The sequence below is a fragment of the Trypanosoma brucei genome, chromosome 2 (genome assembly GCF_000002445.2).
Source record: "Trypanosoma brucei brucei TREU927 chromosome 2, complete sequence".
Lineage (NCBI taxonomy): Eukaryota > Euglenozoa > Kinetoplastea > Trypanosomatida > Trypanosomatidae > Trypanosoma > Trypanosoma brucei.
In genome coordinates this window covers 910,791-924,966 of record NC_005063.2, presented here as the reverse complement: position 1 = coordinate 924,966, position 14,176 = coordinate 910,791, and the positions used below count along the sequence as shown (strand labels likewise).

Sequence of the window (14,176 nt, the reverse complement as noted above, 5' to 3'; positions counted from 1 at the left end):
CCGCATCTTCTGCTTTTACTCACGCCGACTCTTCTTTCGCGGTCTACAGTCGGTGTCGAAACGGGCGCAGACCTCATCCACGGGGTTCACATCCCTTTGGCGCTTCTGTGCGCGAAGCTTCGCCAACTTCCGGCGCGCTCCGTTAGATTTCAGCAACCGGTGGTACTTCCGTAGCTCCCTCAACCTCTCCCGTGCGTCTTCCCGCATTTGAGGGGTTACAATAACCGGTGGTTTCTTTGCACGTCTCCGTGCGGCGCGTGACATTATCGGTTGCGGTTTGGACACTGAGGCATCACTCGGCTGTGGCGCCTGCTCATTGTTGCCTGCGGTGCCAGTGCCTCCACCAGCGGTGGCGCTGAGGCGAACAGTGGGATTAACACCACCAGACATACCGTGTACCTAAACGAAGAGGTAATTGGAATTATTATTATTAAAAAGAAAGGGAGACGGGGGGAAGGGATAAGGTACGCCCGCGCTCAATGAGGGTGAGCACAAGAGACACAAAAGCGCTGCTTTTAATATATCCGCCACCGATCTATCTCTATAAATACAAACATACGCATACAACAGCATAAGTGGAAAAATGTTAGGGGAAGAAGAATGGAAACGACAAGAGGGAAGCGATTGTTTTGGAACCCAAAGGTGCAGCTGTGGTGATCGAACCACGGCCTTGGATCTACCTCACGTGCTCCCGATAGGCAATTCATCGCCCTCCGCCCAGAGTTTTACAAATCCAACCGCATCAACGTCCCACTCGTTCAACGCCTCGCCTCCATCGACGAGTTTAATTATCTCGCGTACTAGTGGCTGCAAATACTTGCTCGCGACCCCCGGCGATCCGTTTATCTCCAATAACATTACGCTTAACCCCTCGTCCACGATGACATCGTAACCAAACAACTGGAAGCATTGATAGGGTTCGTTTTCCAGCACTTGAAGCTCTGCCCGCGCGGCTAGCAGTGTACGAATAATGATGCTAGCAATCTGTGGCAGGATGCGGTCCTCAAGGACTCGCTTTCGGTAAACTTCATGCAAGTAAGCACCGACTTCCTCAAACCATAACTCGTTGCCTTCCTCGTACTGTCCAAACTCCGGAGCATCTTCCTGTAGGCAGTGATTTGTGAGGTGAACGAGATAGTCTTCGATGTCGTCTGGGTCATACGGACTACTGGAAGTGCGACAACTTCCCTTTGTAAAGGCATATATTGTGTACGGCGATTTCAGCAGCGCCCAAACGCGCATGTCAAACTTCCTCCCTCGATAGAGCAGCGGACGCTGAACGTACTGCTGTACCAAGTATATTCTGCGGCACTTCGGGTCCAACTCCGAGATGAAAACTTCAAGCTCCGCCACGCTGCGTGTCAACACAATATCCTTTCCCTTGCAGCCACTGCTCGGTTTGATGATCCACACTTGAGTGGGGTCCCTCACTGCGTGCTCCAGGAAAGCTTCTCTATCGTCCTTCCGTCGCTCTTGATCACCACCAAGAACATATGACCGCGGCATCCACTCTCCGCAGGTGCTGTCAGCCTTCTGCAACAGGCGTGCCATGGATGCCTTTAACGTCAGCCGGTGCGATCCTCGAAAATAATTTAGCCACCTGCTGCCGCTGTAACGTGAAGTAGGTGGTAAGCACTCGCAGCGAAGCAGTGGGTATGGAATTGTGAAGCGATCTCCCAAAATGACATCACACGTCGGGAGCCAACCTTTCGACCGCACTTCGCACCACCCCATTTCCTTCAATTGCCTGGCCATTTCTTCATACACGCTGAAGTTCGACTCTCCAAGGAAGAAACGGGGTGCCGCACCTAAGGGGGGACGATCAGAATCCACGTTAGGTGACACCAACGGGAACTCACTCATCCCTCGATGGTGGCTAACAGCGCAGACACCACCTAAAAAAAAACACAGATGTCAGCAAGCAGATTAGGAGAATGGCAGAGATGTGTAAGAATAATAGCCGAACAGAAAAAAGTCAGAGCAAATTGAAGAACCTTGCATATAAAACACTTATGCATAGATGCATATCAAGAGTGTCTGGCACGAGCGGTAACACTATTTTTTTGTACCTTCCCATTCACATTAGTGATTACTTGGTGCTGACAAGCGGAAAAGTGCGTACACAGAGATAGGGGCACCAACAGTGTGGGCTCGCACTGCCATCCCTCAAGTGATCCTCGCTAACAGTTACACCCATCCACCCGCTTAATAATTTATCATGTTGATCTGTACTCCTTCACCACACCATCTACACTGCAGCTAACAAGCCCTTGCGCATCAACGTCCCAAAGGATGCCAGCAACCGACTGTGGGCCTGTGTTCAGCGTACACAACTCCTGTTGACCTTCAGATGGCGCCGCCCAGTCGTACAGGCGGGTGTGGCACCCGCCTACGGCTAAATACTTGCCGTAGTCATCGAAGGCAACGGTACAGACTGCACCACTGAGAGCTGATCCCTTTAGCGCGGTTGCTTCCGGCAATATTTCACGGAAAGGTGTGGACAAATTTCTGAGGTCCCATAACAGAGCCTTTCCATCGCGCAGACCGGTGGCTAGGGTGAAGCAGTCCCCGTTAAAAGCAATACTGCACACGTCACCCTTGCCCTTCAGCGAAACGGTGGTGTCCACGCACATGTAAGCAGTGGACCATATACAAAAGCCCGCTCCTTCCACTCCTATTGCCGCCAGTGCCCCGTACGGATGTGCGTCCAGACTGATTATTCGCGAAAATCCCATTGTTGCCCCGTTGACGCACACAACAGAATCCAATCGAACCGCATCGACCAGCCCAACCTCTGTAGAACTTGCGGATAGGAACAAGCGGCCAGATGTGAGACTGCGGAGACCAACGATCCCTCCCTTATGGTGTCGCACTACGCCTTGACAAACCAATACCTCTCCCTCAGACGCCCAGAAACGCAACGATGCATCGTCTGATCCAGATATTACGCGGAGAGTGCCGTTGCTGGTATTACCGTCACCGCAAGACCCCGACATGGCGACAACATGACGAACCGCTCCTTCGTGACCGACACCCGCGGTCTGCACCTGCCCACCTCGTACATCGCAGCGTATTATAGCTGCGTTGTCCAAACCAACAAAAACATTGCCACACACCAGACGGCTGACGCCGCATGCTCCTCTCCCCAAATGGACGGAATTCCGCTCTGTGAAGCCCTGCACACACTGCAGCGTCGCCAATGTAGTTGGCATCGACCGGGTCCTCCGCCTTTGCCGCTGCGCGGAGTCGTGTTCCTCCAGTTCCCGGACAACCTCACCGGGTAAGACAATTCTTTCTTCATCCACACGGTTTCCTTCGCTGCTACCATCCCCTGCGCCTGACTCAGTTTGTTCTACCACGCGTGTGTCCTCCTCCGCCTTGCCGTCACTGAGAAATGTCGCAATTACTCGGCACGCCGCTTCGTATTGGTGAAGAGCCTGAGCCAGCTCTTGTTGTGTTTGTGTCAATTGCTGTCGCAGTGCGAACTGCTCAAGCATAATGGCATCCCACTGCGAGTGCAACTTCGCAAGCAATGCAGGCACAGTTTCATCCGCCACAAAAGTTGCACCCGTCAGAGGTGTCCGGCGCACTGCAATGAGATCCTCCTTGTGAAGAGCCTCACCAGTTATTGGACAACATCCGTGCTCTGCAATATACTTCTCAATCAGCGACCGCTCGTACAAGCAGCCGGAGGAGCGTGAGACCACCGGTTCGTGCGGCACACAGTTAGAAATGCAACAAAACATACTTTACTGCGCCCCTCCCCCTCCTCTTTCACCCCCTCCTTGGCCTTCTCTCCTCCTTTGTAGTGCTCCTTCAGGGTAGTGATGCGAAAACAGGAGTATCTTTCGGTGATGATTGTTGGTGCAAGGAAAAGACTGGAGAAACCAGCGGTGTGAGTGGAAAAAGAAAGAGGAAAAGGTAGTAGCTAGTGTTGGCAGACCCATTTTTGGAGGTCCCCCATCTGCAGACCTAAAGTACACCCGCAAGAAATCCGTTAGTCACTATACACAAGAGAGGTGCATGCCCCTACTCAGATACTGTCTCCACGTCATCACTCCTCCCCTTAGGTGGAGCCTCGGTGAAAGCAAATTCCTAAACATTTGCACATGTAATTCCTTTCCCGCACGTCCAGTGCGCAAACTTTCTTACACAACTAACCAAGGGTGCCCCAGTGCCGCTCGGGCAGAAGGCCTGTTACTTGCCTTGAAGGTCATCAGGTAAAGAACAAACTTCTTTGCCTCGTGGCTTACATTACCCCACGTGGGGGAACTGAATGGCACGCTATCCCGAAGGATACTTTTAAACACATCTGTTGGTGTGCCTCCGGTAAAGGGGAGCTGTCCGCTTAACATTGCATACGTAGTGACTCCCAATGACCAAATGTCACACTTCTCATCGTAACAGTAGCCATTCTCATCCGCCTTCGGTCCTTGCGTGATTCCGATTAGAGCTATCTCCGGAGCACAGTACCCTGGAGAACCCACGCACTCGTTTGTTGGGGTTGAGCACGTCGCGAAACCATAATCACAGATGCACACACGCCCCAGGGGCTTCCTCCCTTCCGTGGGCTCACGAATTAGGATGTTCTCTGCTTTAATGTCGCGATGCATTACACCTCGGCCGTGGAGGTGCGCAAGTGCTTCCAACAGCTGTCTTACAACCTGAATAGTAACTCCCTCTGGGAGTGGCCCTCGACGCTTTATGTAGTTCAATAACGTTCCACCCTCCGCGTAGTCCATAAACACATATACATTACCATCGGAATCGTAGACACCGTGGACGGCGATAAGGTTTTGATGTGGCCCTGCGCGCGCAACCATTTGAACTCCATGAAGCAACCGCCGGACCCTGCGATCAGCCGATGGGTTCCCTTTGCCGATAACCTTCACGGCAAGCTCCCTTTCAGTCAGTTGGTCAACGCAGAGGTACAGAGCACTGCTCGGAGTGCGGGCGGACGGGTATGGGCGCAGCTTGTACCGCTCCATTTCTCCACTGTTGGCGTTCTGGTAAAGGCCGACGTCAAACACGTCCCGTATGATGGAGGATATGGGCAAGAAAAAGGATGCGTGAAAAAAGTTGCCCGCCACTAGGGAGGGGAAGGGTGCACAAGTTTAGGAGAAAGCAAAGTGTCTCAGCGCCTTGACGGTTCCAACGAAAAAGAAAAAGAAAACAGCGTAAGGCGGGCAAACATCAAAAACAAGATGAGAAACGCTCAGTGTGGGTTAATAGAACGAGCAAGAGAGGAGGCAACGCGAGGTTCGCGACGCAAAGTTTTTGCTTTTTTTGACACGCAAACTGCCCGCCCTCTTTCGGTCGGTGTAGGCTCTACATAAGTATATTTACTCCCTCCATCCAGCCTTGCACCCGCCCCGCAACAACGAAAACGGATGCTCCCATTGACTCACACATACCGCAGGAGACGAGTTGGCCTCATAAATACTTTACAGCAAAGACATTTCGCGCCACTTCAATGTGGGAGATTCTTATCCGAAGCGCTGCTTAATCCACAAACTCCGTTCCCGAGTTTCCTCATCGCCACGACGATTGGTTCGCACTTCCGGTCTATCGTTAAGAACCACTGCCGAAATTCAGCGAGTTCTTCTCGCATACTGTGGAGTGCCTTCAGACATGAGTGCCCGAACACATGTATGTTTGTTAATGAATCCTGGAGCGCCCTTTCTCTCTGCTGGACGTCCCACATTAATGCGCGGTCTCCTGTACCCATCTCCAGCACATTGCGCAGTAACTCAACCTCATCCTTCGGTGGAACATATAGAACACGAGCGGATGGCAGTCCATTCGTGTGTCGCAAGTTCTCGACATTGTCCCAACGCTTTGCGAGTGTTTGGGGGACATCTGTGGACGCTAGCAGGCTTTCTGCGTTGCTGTGTCCTTCACCCTGTGCTTCAGACACTGTATCATCAAACTTTCTAAGCGCTTCGTGGCAGCTCTCAGAAAAAGACATTTCCACAACTGGAAGACCGGCGCAGTTGTAGCCGTTCGCCTCCTGCCAGAGCATCCTTTCCGCAACCACAGCCTCAACGTAGGCAACGGCCTTCCCGAATGCCGCCACTTTTCGGTCGCGTTCCGCAACAACTTCTCTCAACTCATTCTCAGTGGCTTCGTGGAGCTCTTTTAAGGATATATACGCTCCTGTCAGCGAGGTATGCAGATCCTCGCGATGTCGCACCTCTTCGTTGTACCCCTCGTGCATGGCCCTGCACACCCCGGAGAGAGTGTCTAAGCCCTCCATAACGGAAGTAATGGAGGAAATCAGTGAGTGGGTCGTAGCTACGCCAAGAGATAGCAACGCCCCCTCGATTTCTTCGTTGCAGTACTGCAACGACGCTTGGTAGCCGCGGATCAACCGGACACAGTTCTCCAGTTGAGCCGCCATGGCCCGTGAAGTGGAGTGGCTGTAGTTAATCACCTTCGTCTCTCTCTCTAAGACTGCAGCGGGGAGCCGTGTGTCACTACTCATTCCCGATCGAGCGGAAGACCGCCCCGAAACACTCAACCGCATCCGCTTACGGATAGTCTTGCACCAACAGTGCCTACAAAGTAATGAAACAAAGGTAGAATAGAAGCAGATAACAAAAAAGAAATCTGGGTTTAGGTAATTGGAATGCATCCATCACACGTTTCAACGCACACCATTCCGCCAAACAAGCACTGTCTTGTACACAATTGTACGCATCCGCAGAACCATTGCGCACCAAAGCAGAATAAAACGATTTAATCGCTGTTCGTCTCCGCAATGGCACCGGTAAGGGGCTCCGTCACCACATTCCCCCATCTACATGTATAGTCTGCCCACTGATAAAGGGGCAGCATGCTACACCCACAACTGCATCAACTACGTCAGTTACCGTAGCCAAACGCCGTAGCGGACAGCGCTGCCGCCACTCTTCGATTTGATTCTCCGTCAACGTTGTGGCCATTCCTTCGCCTTCAATTAACGCAGGGGCAATGACATTAAAGCGAATGTTCTTTGGGCCATACTCACGCGCCCACGACTTCACTGCGCCACTCAGTGCTGCTTTCGAAGCGGAGTAAATAACCTGACCCTCATTGCCCATACAACCCACGAGAGACCCGATGTGTACAACAGAGCCGTCCCCTACCTGAAGCATGCCACCATGACGGAGTGCTGAACGCGTGATGTGGAGCGCTCCCCGTAGGTTGACATTCATAAGTACATCGTAGTCCGTGTCTGTGCAACGCACATGAATTTTGTTGAGCGTGACTCCCGCGCAGTTTACAAGGAGAGAAACAGGACCAAGTGTTTCCTTCACTTGCTTCATTACAGTGTCGGACTCTGGTGCGACTGTGAGATCCGCTTTGAATGCGACGCACCCCGACGGAAGGGAGCTACCGCAACCCCTTCTGGAAACGCACGCCAATCGCATACGGTGCTCATCAGCAAGCCGTGAAGCCACTTGCCGACCAACGGTGGACGAAGCTCCAACCACAACTGCGACCCGGCCTTGAAGGTTCCATGGCATATGGCCAGTTTTCAACACACCGGCCCCTCACTTGCCGCCCATCCCACACCGACGGCATACGCACGCCACAAAAATCAACGAAAAAGCAAAGAAAAGAAAGACCGTAAATGGAAAGAAGAAAGCATACCTGTACCCATCTGAAAGGAGTTCATTAACTTTTTTTTAAATCAAAAAGAGGTACCGAGGTAACAGCAAAGATCAAGTATTTCTCACAGTATGGGTCTTTTACCCACATTTGTGTTTCCTGCAACTGAATAAACCTAATTGTCGGAATCGCTATCGCTTATTTTACGCTTGCTGAAGGCTACATTGGGTATCACCTTCAGGGGCGCAGCAGTATGCTGCTCTTTGTCATCACCTTGTGGTTGAGTTTCCGTCTTCACAATAGGCATCACATTGGCTGCGGCATCGGGCGACTGTGCAGGTGCGGCCTCACTCCTAGCACGCACTCCTTCTGGCGGCGGTGGAGACGCTGGAACACTCCTCTCGACAGATTGAAATGTGGTTGGGAGAGGTTTTGCGGTTGTGCTTTGGTTATTACCGCCGCCTACCTGTGCGGTACTGGATACCCCGAGAGCCGCACCTCGGCAACCGGTTTGTTTGATACTCGCCCTCGGTGGAGTCGCTTCCGGAGAGCTGCCGCTTGAACTAGAAAAGATTGGACGCCTGCTCCGCGGGCTGCCCACTGGTGATATCAGCTTCTGTTGGTCAGTTGGACCGACCCTACTGCCGCTCGTTGCTCGACTCGGAACCCCCCTCGGAGAGCCTTTGCGCGCCAAATCACCAGCACCCACCCCTCCCTTAGGGAACTGTTGGTCATCCTTCTCAGTGAAAGTGGCTGCTCGCACACCAGAGTTTTCTTCGTCACTATCCGAGCTCGAGTCGAACAGGGCAACCTTTCCCTTTCCCGATGAAGCAGCAGGTGGCCTCTTCATGCTTAGCACTGGTGCGGGTGACGGGAGCGTTGAATTCTCTCGTACAAGCGAAGGAGCTGCCAGACCCGGTCTTACCACAGCCCCCGCACATGGTTTCGCTTCTGACCCGTCCGAACTGTCGGAAGAGTCGAGAAACGCAGCTACACCTTTTTTTGCCTGCTGCTTTTGCGTCTGTGCGGCGACACGCGGGGCTGCTGGGGCCTGAGTCTTTCCAGTAGGCGCAGGGGGTGGAGCTGCTGGAGCCTGAGTCTTTCCAGTAGGCGCAGGGGGTGGAGCTGCTGGAGCCTGAGTCTTTCCAGTAGGCGCAGGGGGTGGAGCTGTTGGAGCCTGAGTCTTTCCAGTAGGCGCAGGGGGTGGAGCTGCTGGGGCCTGAGTCTTTCCAGTAGGCGCAGGGGGTGGAGCTGCTGGAGCCTGAGTCTTTCCAGTAGGCGCAGGGGGTGGAGCTGCTGGGGCCTGAGTCTTTCCAGTAGGCGCAGGGGGTGGAGCTGCTGGAGCCTGAGTCTTTCCAGTAGGCGCAGGGGGTGGAGCTGCTGGGGCCTGAGTCTTTCCAGTAGGCGCAGGGGGTGGCGGTGGCAGGGGTGCCCTCGTCTTTCCAGCAATCGACGCAAACGGTGGCGGTGGAGGCGGGGGAGCCTTAAGCTTTCCTGTGGGCATCGGTGGAGGTGGTGGGGGCAAAGTCCCTTTCGCCTTCGCCATCTGAACCGGTGGGGGAGTGGGTGGCAACGGCGGTGGCGCAGCAGGACGCACGGTCGTCGGTCCCCCTAATCTCGTTGACGGGTTTTGCCGCGAGCCTCTTCCCATTCGTCCCGTAGAACCACCAAGACGACGCCTCCCTCCCGAGGTAAAATCTGCTTTGCCGACAGTATTATCAAAGTAGCCCCCGTACGGGTCGCTGAGAAATTTTCTTGAAGTAATGGGTGACATGAAGAGATTCTCAGAGCAAGAAGGGCGGCGAACCTCAGCGGAGCTTCCTTCGCTCTCATCATCCCCCGAACCATACTCACTCAGGGAAGAGTCCTCGTCGAGCAACGGCATTGTTCGTTTCTTGAGAACACGATAGCTAAGGTCTACGCACTCTTGGCACATACGGGCAACCCTCACCTCCACGTCCCCAAGACCCCTTTCTCTATCCTCTGACTCGCCTTCATCAGACTTGGAGGGCTCGGTTTCTCTTTCGCTACCTTCGTCTTCTGCCGACACACGGTTCTGCACGAACTGCCTCTGTGATAAGACGGCAAAGGAATTCATGGCGTTTTGAAGTTGGATCGAGGCCGTACGCGCCTCATCATAAAGGGAGTCCACCATACCGCGAATAGAGTCAAAACGGGCGGAAAGCTTCGCCTGCATTGTCATCAACGACTTTAACAGCAACTCATCTGCACTCACGTCCCAGTCACCAAGCGCACACTCTTCGAGAACTTCAAGTAAGCCCCCCACATCCGAGCTCTCACTGTTTTGCTCATCCATTTAGAGACCTGAAAAAATAATCGTGACACTGCAGGGTTAGGGTTAGAAAACGTGTTGTGAACACCTGGCCTTCTATCTCTTTTTCCTCTCTTCCCTCGCACCTCCGAAAGATGGTGCACCGAACAGAAAAACGAAATAAATAGCTGGACAGGGGGAAAAGTAAAGTAAAAAGACCTTTAAAGGAACTGAACAGTTGCTGCATCGCTGTATGATGGCCCCAAGGAGGTTAAGTAATTCATTATGGCACAAACTCAAACTTTTTTTCGTCCATGACGCAGGGAAATGGAGACCTTTATTTTTAAAAATCTGTCAGCGGAGTTAATAAATAAATAATGAAGTAATGGCTTCTGTAAATGTAAAATAAAAACAATGTATGCGTGGTTAACACCATGTTAAAAGAACAAACGATAAATGATTAATACATACACACAAGTGATGTTAAATAATCCGATTCCCTCCTATCTGTAATCACCTTTAGTTGCCCCGTCTGTTGCTTTGAGGAAAGTTTGTCCCTATCAACTACTCACCGTCGCTGGAAGTGTGAGTGCAGTTCCAGATAGGCACAGATTCATCTGCTCATCCGTGGACAGTCCGAAGATATCCTCAAGCTCCTGCGGGCCACAACTATCTCCCAGAACGGCATCGATGACGCATACCGTAATACGCTTCCGATCCCTCCATAATTCTCTGGCCCTTTTGTAACGGTGGATGAGGAGCGAGACATCGTCCGACACACAACTGCTTTCCTTGCCTGCTATCACATGTAGTGCCTGAAGCCGTGACCTCAGTGCTGCACACTCGGAGACAAGAGAGGCGATCGTTGTGGCTCTCTTCGAGGAAGTCTGGGCCTGCAGGAGAACGCTCAACTCAGAAGAAAGCATGGAGACCCCATTTCGTAACTGTCGTAGCTGTTTTACGATATCTATTTTGTGCGAGCCTACATCGCTTCCCTCATCATTGCTTCCAGGCGCGGGACTGGCAAGGAAGTAGAACCGTGCCTTTTTTATGTCCTTGGCTAACAGCTTCTGTTCCTTTAAACATTGCTCCAACGTATTTTGAACCAGTTGCTTACCGAACTTACTTCCAAGTGCATCGGTCAGTGACTGCACAGTTGCTGGTTCACCCTCGCATTCGAACCACCGAAGAATGGCCGCCTCCAAATCCTCTCCGTTAGCCTTCTTCCCTCCTTTCTTGGACGCCATGCACACGTACTTGGCCTACAAAGATGTGAATAAACACACGAAGCAATGGTATGCAGAGAAGAAATTAAAGAGACAGAAAACAGCGGGGGGACTAATCACCACGGAAAAGTCTATGTGCCAGTTGTGTCCACGTTGCGATGGGGATTGCATTGTCACATAGACCCGCTCAAGGCCGTGAAAACTTGTTAGGTACTTACCTGCGGTATTACGAAAAGAAACTCTCGCCGGAGTGGGTGAAGTTTGTGGGGTTAATTGTCCTCACGGTTCCTTCACGATCCTGAAACCGGTCAAGTATCATCCGAACAGGATCGGAGAGAGTATAGAGCGACGCCTTTGCATTTGATTGAATGTGGTCCCTCCTTGTCGAGCGCACAATTACCACGTTGTGCATGTCGAGGTTCCAGTTAAGCAGAAGGCGAGCTACACTGAAGCCCGAGTGCTCAGATAGGGGCAACAGCGCTTCATGAGTCAGAAGACCCTTGTAGTCCGGTGAGGTGAACCTTGAAGGCATCCCAAGTGGGCTATACGATGCTGTTAGCATCCTTTTGGTGCGGTGTACGTTGAGGAGGTCCCGCTGCACAAGTGCAGGATGGAGCTCGATCTGATTAAGCACAGGTGCGTACAAGTCACCGTCCCCCATTACCTCCGCAATATGTTTCTCAGAACAGTTAGAAAGCCCAATAGAACGCACCAGCCCCTTATCAACTAGTGCACACATTGCCCTCCATGTGTCCGTAAGTTTCACTCTCTCGTCCACGGCAGGCAGGCCGCTATCATGCTTGGGATATTTGTCTTCTTCGGTTTTAAATTCGGGTGAGTGGCGCCACGCAACAGGCCAATGTATGAGGTAGAGATCTAGATAGGAAACTTTTAGCTCTTCTAACGTCTCCCTACAGGCCTTTTCCACATTTTCAGGATGCTGGTCGGTTGGCCAGAGCTTGGACGTTACAAACAAATCATCTCGCTTCACCCTCCCCGACGATATGGCGCGCCGCAATCCATCACCCACAGCAAATTGGTTGCAGTAAGCCTTGGCGCAGTCGAAATGACGGAATCCCGCCTGCACCGCATATTCGACAGCCGCCCCGGCTTCGGTAGGGGTCATTCTGTATGTCCCAAACCCACACTGAGGAATGGTGTACCCATTCCTCATCTGTAACATCCGCGTTACACCGAGCACAGGTCCACCAAGCGGCTTGTAGCTCATCACGTTAACCCCAGGCATGTGCGTCTGTATCTCAGTTCAGGTTCCCTTTATCCACGGTGCATAGACAACTCCGCGTCCGCGAGTTTATTGCAGACTTTCAGATACCTACGCGCCAAACGACCAGTGTTATTTTTCAATAAAAAACAGTAGGAAACAGAAGCTTTTATCAGCAGAGCATTTGAATTGCAGCGGCGCCCCGCACTGAATTCCCCTTCATTCCCCCCCTTTCCAGGCGTGTACATGAAAAGGGGGGCATGTTTCAACAGAATAATATTTAGTAGAAATTTAATCTCAACAGAAAACAGTAATAATAATAATAGTAATAATAATAATAATATAAGAAGTTGGGCATATTCTTTGCTCCCATCTCTCCTCTATGTCTTTCTTCCAAGGATGAGAAACGCCACATACAAAAGGAGGAGGGAGACCACACTTCATTCTGGATGGCAGTCATCGCTCTCACGAACATCTCTCCAGATGATTCAGATTAGAAGTAAAAGGTTCGCATTGTAGGGACTCGTGAATCCAATACTTAAATCTCGCACAACTTCCCTTTTAACCCCTCTTTCTTCCTTTTCATGCTTGGAATTACTATTGCTGCGTACACGTTGCACCGGTGTGTACATGTTGACCCGCATCATCGTCGTCGTCGTTCGCGGCAGTGCGACGGCGTCTGGCTTCTCTATCCAGATCAACGTAAGTTACAGCCAGCGTGTGCTCCGTGGCCTCAGGCGCAGGCTCTTCTTGCTTTGGATACCCGAGGATTCTGCGCAGTGGCTCAATGCCATCTCCAGAGAGGCTTTGTGCGGACGGGTATACAACGTCGAACTTGATTACCAGGTCACCTCGCTCCGTGCCACCCGTTCCGGGAATGGGCATACCCTCCCTGCTCACGCTCCATAATTTTTGGGGATCGATTACGTTAGTGGATCGTATAGAAATGGCACGTTCATCAAGATGCTTAATGTTCATTGTGAAACCTGTTAGCGCTTCTGCCAACGATATTTTGTGGTGAATGAGGAGATGATCACCTTTGCGCGTGAAGACAGGATGGGGTTTTTCATCCAGTATGATGATAATGTCACCAGAAAGGCGAACACCCGGTATTTGATCGCCCTCACCCTGGAAAGTCACACTGTCCCCATGCTGCATGCCCTTCTCCACAACAACATCAAAAACCTTTTTATCCTTTACGATCTGTTGGCCTCTGCAACTCTGGCACTTATGCTCTTCTTTAATATCCGTACCCTTTCCGCCGCACCTTGGACACGCGACCTGCATCTGTTGAACAAAGCCGGGTCCAATCGAACGAGTAATTATCTTAACGCCACGACCATCACATTCCACGCACCGCGAGGAAACCTTGGGATCTTTAGAGCCGGAACCGTTGCAAGAATCGCAAAGCCGATCACGTATAATAGCCAACTTAATCGTCTTACCATTATAAAAAGTTTCGAGGGGCACGGGCTGCTGATGAACAATATCTTTTGGTTTGGCCTCTCCACGTGCGCGTCTCCCACCAAAGAAACTGGAAAAGATATCCGATGGGTCGATGCCGACGCCCTCTGACTCAACGCCCTTCTCGCCAAACTGGTCGTAGCGTCTCCTTTTCTCCACATCCGATAGACATTCGTAGGCCACCGAAACCTCCTTGAACTTTTCGTTTGCTCCAGGCTCCTTATTTTTGTCTGGGTGATACTTCAAAGCAAGTTTGCGGTAAGCTCTCTTAATGTCATCTTCGGAAGCATTGGGAGGGACCCCCAAAGCGTCGTAGTATTTTGTTTCTTTCACCATCCTTGCTTGCATCCACACGCAAAAGGATCAAAAAAAAAAAAGCAACGACACTGAAGTTTGGAA

General features: G+C 51.7%; 10 protein-coding genes across 10 annotated transcripts, besides 3 other annotated features; all 10 read right to left on the bottom strand.

Annotated features, from left to right (window-relative positions):
• Positions 1 to 14,176: part of a sequence feature (sequence corresponds to BAC RPCI93-30J2) that runs on past both edges of the window.
• On the bottom strand, positions 16 to 390 carry Tb927.2.5260 (hypothetical protein, conserved; the record flags this gene model as incomplete). The annotated part of the gene is made up of 1 exon (XM_946605.1): positions 16 to 390. One exon carries the CDS (start codon positions 388 to 390, stop codon positions 16 to 18), a length of 375 nt encoding a protein of 124 aa, XP_951698.1.
• Tb927.2.5250 (tubulin-tyrosine ligase, putative) lies at positions 682 to 1,863 on the bottom strand (the record flags this gene model as incomplete). Its single annotated transcript, XM_946604.1, has 1 exon — positions 682 to 1,863. The coding sequence occupies one exon, from the start codon at positions 1,861 to 1,863 to the stop codon at positions 682 to 684; it is 1,182 nt and encodes a 393-aa protein (XP_951697.1).
• Positions 2,217 to 3,746, bottom strand: Tb927.2.5240 (hypothetical protein, conserved; the record flags this gene model as incomplete). The annotated part of the gene is made up of 1 exon (XM_946603.1): positions 2,217 to 3,746. The coding sequence occupies one exon, from the start codon at positions 3,744 to 3,746 to the stop codon at positions 2,217 to 2,219; it is 1,530 nt and encodes a 509-aa protein (XP_951696.1).
• Positions 3,758 to 3,803: a sequence feature (GA-rich).
• On the bottom strand, positions 4,149 to 4,988 carry Tb927.2.5230 (protein kinase, putative; the record flags this gene model as incomplete). Its single annotated transcript, XM_946602.1, has 1 exon — positions 4,149 to 4,988. The coding sequence occupies one exon, from the start codon at positions 4,986 to 4,988 to the stop codon at positions 4,149 to 4,151; it is 840 nt and encodes a 279-aa protein (XP_951695.1).
• Positions 5,471 to 6,634, bottom strand: Tb927.2.5220 (hypothetical protein, conserved; the record flags this gene model as incomplete). Its single annotated transcript, XM_946601.1, has 1 exon — positions 5,471 to 6,634. One exon carries the CDS (start codon positions 6,632 to 6,634, stop codon positions 5,471 to 5,473), a length of 1,164 nt encoding a protein of 387 aa, XP_951694.1.
• Positions 6,783 to 7,508, bottom strand: Tb927.2.5210 (3-oxoacyl-(acyl-carrier protein) reductase, putative; the record flags this gene model as incomplete). Its single annotated transcript, XM_946600.1, has 1 exon — positions 6,783 to 7,508. The coding sequence occupies one exon, from the start codon at positions 7,506 to 7,508 to the stop codon at positions 6,783 to 6,785; it is 726 nt and encodes a 241-aa protein (XP_951693.1).
• Positions 7,769 to 9,910, bottom strand: Tb927.2.5200 (hypothetical protein, conserved; the record flags this gene model as incomplete). Its single annotated transcript, XM_946599.1, has 1 exon — positions 7,769 to 9,910. One exon carries the CDS (start codon positions 9,908 to 9,910, stop codon positions 7,769 to 7,771), a length of 2,142 nt encoding a protein of 713 aa, XP_951692.1.
• On the bottom strand, positions 10,426 to 11,112 carry Tb927.2.5190 (hypothetical protein, conserved; the record flags this gene model as incomplete). Its single annotated transcript, XM_946598.1, has 1 exon — positions 10,426 to 11,112. One exon carries the CDS (start codon positions 11,110 to 11,112, stop codon positions 10,426 to 10,428), a length of 687 nt encoding a protein of 228 aa, XP_951691.1.
• On the bottom strand, positions 11,318 to 12,337 carry Tb927.2.5180 (aldo-keto reductase, putative; the record flags this gene model as incomplete). The annotated part of the gene is made up of 1 exon (XM_946597.1): positions 11,318 to 12,337. The coding sequence occupies one exon, from the start codon at positions 12,335 to 12,337 to the stop codon at positions 11,318 to 11,320; it is 1,020 nt and encodes a 339-aa protein (XP_951690.1).
• Positions 12,620 to 12,656: a microsatellite.
• Tb927.2.5160 (chaperone protein DnaJ, putative) lies at positions 12,911 to 14,125 on the bottom strand (the record flags this gene model as incomplete). Its single annotated transcript, XM_946596.1, has 1 exon — positions 12,911 to 14,125. The coding sequence occupies one exon, from the start codon at positions 14,123 to 14,125 to the stop codon at positions 12,911 to 12,913; it is 1,215 nt and encodes a 404-aa protein (XP_951689.1).